This window comes from Thrips palmi, unplaced genomic scaffold (genome assembly GCF_012932325.1).
Source record: "Thrips palmi isolate BJ-2018 unplaced genomic scaffold, TpBJ-2018v1 HiC_scaffold_12, whole genome shotgun sequence".
Lineage (NCBI taxonomy): Eukaryota > Metazoa > Arthropoda > Insecta > Thysanoptera > Thripidae > Thrips > Thrips palmi.
The window spans coordinates 1775953-1781146 of record NW_023144623.1 but is presented as its reverse complement, the minus strand read 5'-3'; the positions used below and the strand labels follow the sequence as shown (position 1 = coordinate 1781146).

The 5194-nt window shown below is 43.3% G+C and overlaps 1 protein-coding gene across 1 annotated transcript; it reads right to left on the bottom strand.

Moving 5' to 3' along the window:
• Positions 1-2716: 2716 nt before the first annotated feature.
• On the bottom strand, positions 2717-4677 carry LOC117640425. Its single transcript, XM_034376930.1, has 6 exons — positions 4517-4677; positions 4328-4438; positions 4051-4195; positions 3554-3688; positions 3345-3426; positions 2717-2939 (listed from the first exon to the last, which is right to left on the bottom strand). Exons 1-6 carry the CDS (start codon positions 4547-4549, stop codon positions 2717-2719), a joined length of 729 nt encoding a protein of 242 aa, XP_034232821.1. The 5' UTR covers positions 4550-4677.
• Positions 4678-5194: the final 517 nt, after the last annotated feature.

Below are 5194 nucleotides of genomic sequence, written 5' to 3'. Positions count from 1 at the left end.
CCTGCAACTGTGTATTCATTTCCCTTGAATGTACTGTGGTACAACTCATTGTATCTTGCGTCCCAATCAGCTTTCTTGTTGACATAGTAGGTATACTGGGCTCTAGCTTTGCTTGCACTGATTCGAACACTGCGGTGCTTATGCCAAGCTGCTGTGCCCTGGGGTGTGTTGGCAAGTTCGACACACTCCTGGAGGTTTACTTTCACAAACTCTTCGTAAAACTGAAGTAGGTTTGGGGCTAAGCAGTCAAGCTTCTGTTGCGTCAGCTGTCTCACAGCTGATACAACCCGCCAAGTGCGGAATGTCAGCAGCCTTTTAATGGTAACTTTAATCTCCTCTTTGCGGCTTGCTGCATCCTGCGGGCAGCATGCTACTCCTGACCCTTGCCTCAGACAACTCGTGAAAAGGGAAAATTCACTGAGAACTGCACCTACAATGCACACAATAAGACACAAGAAATAAACATGAATTTGTTTATTTATAAAATACTTCAGCAACAGTTGTTAATAAACAAATCACAACACATACACAAAAGTGATTGACACAAAATAATTTCAAGGCTCAGACAGCCCACTCATAAAAGGTACAGTTCATTACAATACTATGACTTTCTCAAATAACAGAGAGAAGAAATCAAAAGAAAAAAAATTAAGTGCATTGATGGCTTGTAAAGAAAAACCAAATTTCATTTAGGCAAAAAGTGCCAAAAAGTAAATTATAATAACAGGAAAAGTAGCGATATACATCGGCAACTTTGGCCCGTCCCGCACGTTAAGAAACGTACGAATTTCGCCTATGTTTGACCCTGACGGGAATTAAATCTGAGTCTGGGGTTAAAATAAATGTCGTTTTCGTCATCAGCAGCCTCAAAAATGTCAGAAACAATGCAAAAACTCGAATAAAAAGAATGTTCCGAAAATACTCCGCTGGGATTTGAACCTGGGTCCGAACTTCTCCAATTCGCTCGAAACTGGCACCATTGGTTTTCTCTCGTCGCCCCGATTCCAAAAATACCCCTACATGCCCTCCTAGCCGCATCCGTTGCCGAGATCCTCCTCGACCCCATGTAGACCATGATGCACCTGCAGCAGCGCCCCCGGGGCTCGGATCGGATTTGCTGCCACCGGGCGGTTCTTAGGGCCACCCAAGGAGGCTGCATACCAAATTTGATCAAGATCGGACCACGGGAAGTCCTCGGACGGACGGACGGACGGACGGACGGACGGACGGACGGACGAACGGACGCACAGCAGGGGATCATACTATATGCCCGTCCCTCCGTCATTTTTTTACAAAAAATAAACGGGACGGGCCAAAAACGGTATAAAAAAATGGAAAAAAAATCACGAGAATTTCTTACAGTTGGTCAGTGCTTCCTTCCACCTCTCTTCCATTTCTTTGGTGACCTCTGGCATGTTAGAAACATATACATCCCTCTTCGCTTTCACATGGCACAACTCGGTGAGTTTTTTCGCCTCGTATTCCTGAAGGGGTGCTGCCTTCAGAGAACCCCACTGCTGCTCAATGTCGGTGCAACTTAGGTCATCTAAGTCAGACTCTTCAACCCTAAAAAAAGAACAGTCCAAATATTATTTCCACTCCCTTGGGTACTTAAACTTGGTCAAAATAGAGCCGAATGCAGCGCTGGTAAGGTTACCTTGACAGGTACAGAAGCACTGCAATAATATGTTTGCACTTCTCGGAAGCTCCAGCCGGGCATTGACATTCAGGCGAGGAGTCTTTGGTAACACGCTGGCCAGGTGGTTTTGACAAATCAACCCAGATTTCAATAACATACGGAGTTTTGGTGGTAACTCCGGTAGTGCGAAGGACTAGAGCCTGGATGTGTAGTTCGTCATCATTTTTGGCTTTTATACCAATTGCGACAACAAACCCGGCCTGTAGCACTTGTTCGCCTTCGCGTATAGGTCTCTCAAAACCTATCGACGCATTAACAGCGTCTAACACCGATAAAATCATGCTGGATTGTAGTATTGACAACGATTACCCTACACACGCCGTGTAAACAGATCCCATGGATAGCCTTTAGAGAGCTTCGCGGAGCGGCCACCAGGGGCGCGCGGGAGATCTTTGCGTCGCCAATAAGCAGCATCAGACAGAAATGTTAACAGTTTTTTTTTTTCTTTTACATACTACAGCGTTGGAAAACTATAGGGTTCTGCTTCAATTAAATACTTTTTGAGCCACTTTCTGAAAATTTTTGGTCTATTCTTTAGCTCTTTTAATTCCGTGGGCAACTCATTAAACAACAATGTTCCAGAGTAGGAGGGATGAAGCTTTCCAAAACTGCCTCTTAAAACCATATGGTAGTAGTTGTCCTTGTTTCGAGTATTATGCTCGTGTACATCGCAATTTAAGGGGTTTTCAGTTTTTTCTACAACATATAAGATTGATTGCATGATGTACAGGCCAGGTTAAGTTAGAAGGCCTTTTTCCTTGAATACACCCCTACACGACTCCCCATATGGCTTTTTGAGTATAATTCTTAGGGCTGCTTTCTGTAATCTGAACAATTTCATCTTGGAGCCATTGCAGGCTGTCCCCCATAAGAACAGACCATAACTTAGGTGGCTAAGGACAAGTGCAAAATATGCTTTAAGCATGGTTGATTGTGAGACACATTGGGCAGGCTGTTTATAATTAAGTTTTATTTTAATTAAGTATAAAATAAGTTTATAATTAAGTTGAATCAAATTCAAGCGTTACCTTTAATGCAAGTGGTTTTCATGGCATCACAATTTGCCTTCACCCTGCGAGCATTGAACGAACATGTAGATGGAGTAGAGTCCACAACAGATTGAGGTGAAAGAGGCTTAGCCAGTCTATTCTCATCCAAAGCTTTAGAGAACAGTTTCCGGACTGGTTTCTTACATGTGGAGACATCGGTCTCTACAGCAAGAGACTCGTCATCTGATGAACTGTTCACAATTGATGAGTAGTAAGAAACCTCTGGACACGGTGTAGGGAGATACGGTGGGGACACTCGGGCCCTCCGCCACGCGGCCGAGTGAAGCTCGTTTTTGGCCCGTTTCGTAGTTCCGAACGCTCCGCTAGTAGCGCTGTTCTCCAAGTGGGCCGAGGTGGAGGGGGAAGTGGGCCGGCTCACTATTGGCTGGCCGCTGGCGGCGGTGCGCGGCGGTGAGCGGCGGTGAGCGGCGGTGCGCGGTAGCCAGCCGCCAGCCAATAGTGAGCCGGCCCTCTTCCCCCACCACCTCGGCCCACATGGGGAACAGCGCATCCTGGCGGAGCGTTTGGAACTACGGAACGTCCAGAAACGGGCTTCACTCCGCAGCGCCTAGTGTCCCCACAGTATCTCCCTACACCGTGCCTCTGGAGAAGATATGCTGGCATCTAACAAGCCAACATCGTCTGAATCCACTTCACGCTCAGATGTAGAATCACTTTCTGAAACAAGTCACAAAACAAAATTAATTTGTATGTGTCAGTTGTAAAGTCTGGTGTAATCAACCTTTGCTTGTCTACATGAAAAATAAAATTTACATTTCAGCTACTACATTTATTATAATTTTACCTTGAATTGAACCATGTTTCTTCTTGAGAGTTGCAGACTGATGTTGACCACTGCTGCCAAGGCCAAGCCCTAATTGAGGTTTGTCTGCTGCTTTGAGGAAAGTGGCTACTTCACGAGTAGATGTTGAGCGACTTTCTAAAACATAAGCCACAAACAAGAATTATTTCATAATGGTTGGGCTCATTGTATTAAACTTAACTTGGTCTAAATTTGCAATGAATAATACATTAATATTTCAGTCGAGGGGGTATGCGCTCTCTGAACCTGTGTACCGACTATTACGCTATTACGCTCTATTACGCTACAAATTAATCGAAAGCTAAAAACGGCCTAAAACACACCAAAATTGATAAAATTTTGACAATTTCGGCTATTACGCGACTATTACGCGACGATTACGCGTATTATTACGCGTGCTATTACAGATAGAGTGAACCGACTATTACGCGAGTGCATACCCCCTCGATTTCAGTTGAAATATTTACTAATTACTGTACCTTCTCTAGTATCATTTTTCTTTTCAAGAACTGCAGACTGATCTTGACCATTGACGCTAAGTCCAAGCCTTGGACGGGTTATCTGCTGCTTTGAGCATAACAGCTTCTTCCAACTAAACTTCACGATGAGATGTTGTTTGACTTTCTGAAAGAAAACATACAAACCAGAATTATATCATTTATGTAAGTTGGCGTTAGGTTATACACTTTAGGTGGTCTAAATTTACAATGAACAATAAATGGAAATCTCAGTTAGAATATTGACGAATCACTGCACCTTGTCCTGTATCATTTTTCTTTTGAAGAGTTTTAGAATGAGGTTGAGAATCGAAGCCCACTCCAAGCCTTGAACGGGGCTTTCTTGATGCCAGGCTTGAACGGCCAGAAGCTGTTTGGACATGGCATCAAACCGTACAGTATAAATGGTCTGTTGCAAGACTTTGCAAAGAAAACACCACACAATTACCTTTTGGAAATTGATGATTGCCAAAAGTTGCATAGCGATCAACTATGGGGACTGCACTGATCTTCCTCCTTGTTTGCCTACATTTCTTTGTAGGTGGTGAATGACTTTCTTCTCCGGACGATTCAGATTCAGTTGGAGGGATAACTTTGTCGGATATAAATGGAGAGTGAGAAAATCTTGTCTCACCTCTGTCTGAATCATCGGTCAAGTCATCATTATCATCATCCTCTGAGACGGCACCATTTGAGGGGAAGCATATCCTTGTGTCCGATGACTTTTTAGCATAAAATTTACAAGCCCTTATGCCTGCCATTGTGTTGATGCTGAAACAAACATTAGCAAGTTGTAGAATTAAAAACTTACAGACAAAACATGGTAAAAATAACATTTGGTTGTTAGTGAAGAGACACAGGAAGACACTTCGGTCACAAAACAACGAGAAAGTTGAAAATGATTGGGATTTGTGCCAATACTGGAGGCTGAACACAATGAACCTCTAACTGCGGCTCAATGAACCAACAGATACTAAAAGAAAACCTGTTATACATTTTAGCAGATAACCATTGAGTTTGTCACCACTTTGTCAATACACGTTGTCAAAACAAAGGTTCTTGCTTACTAAATGGCTTTCCATTTGGACGGAAAACATTACTAAATTTCAAAGTTATTGGGTAAAAT

Excerpts from the sequence above, each read along its gene's own strand:
- LOC117640425 (XM_034376930.1), bottom strand. The coding sequence starts at position 4,549 with ATGCAACTTTTGGCAATCATCAATTTCCAAAAG. Across the intron at positions 4,439-4,516 it reads CAATCATCAATTTCCAAAAG|CTTCTGGCCGTTCAAGCCTG; the intron begins GTAATTGTGTGG and ends ATGTCCAAACAG. Across the intron at positions 4,196-4,327 it reads GAAAAATGATACAGGACAAG|AAAGTCAAACAACATCTCAT; the intron begins GTGCAGTGATTC and ends GTTTTCTTTCAG.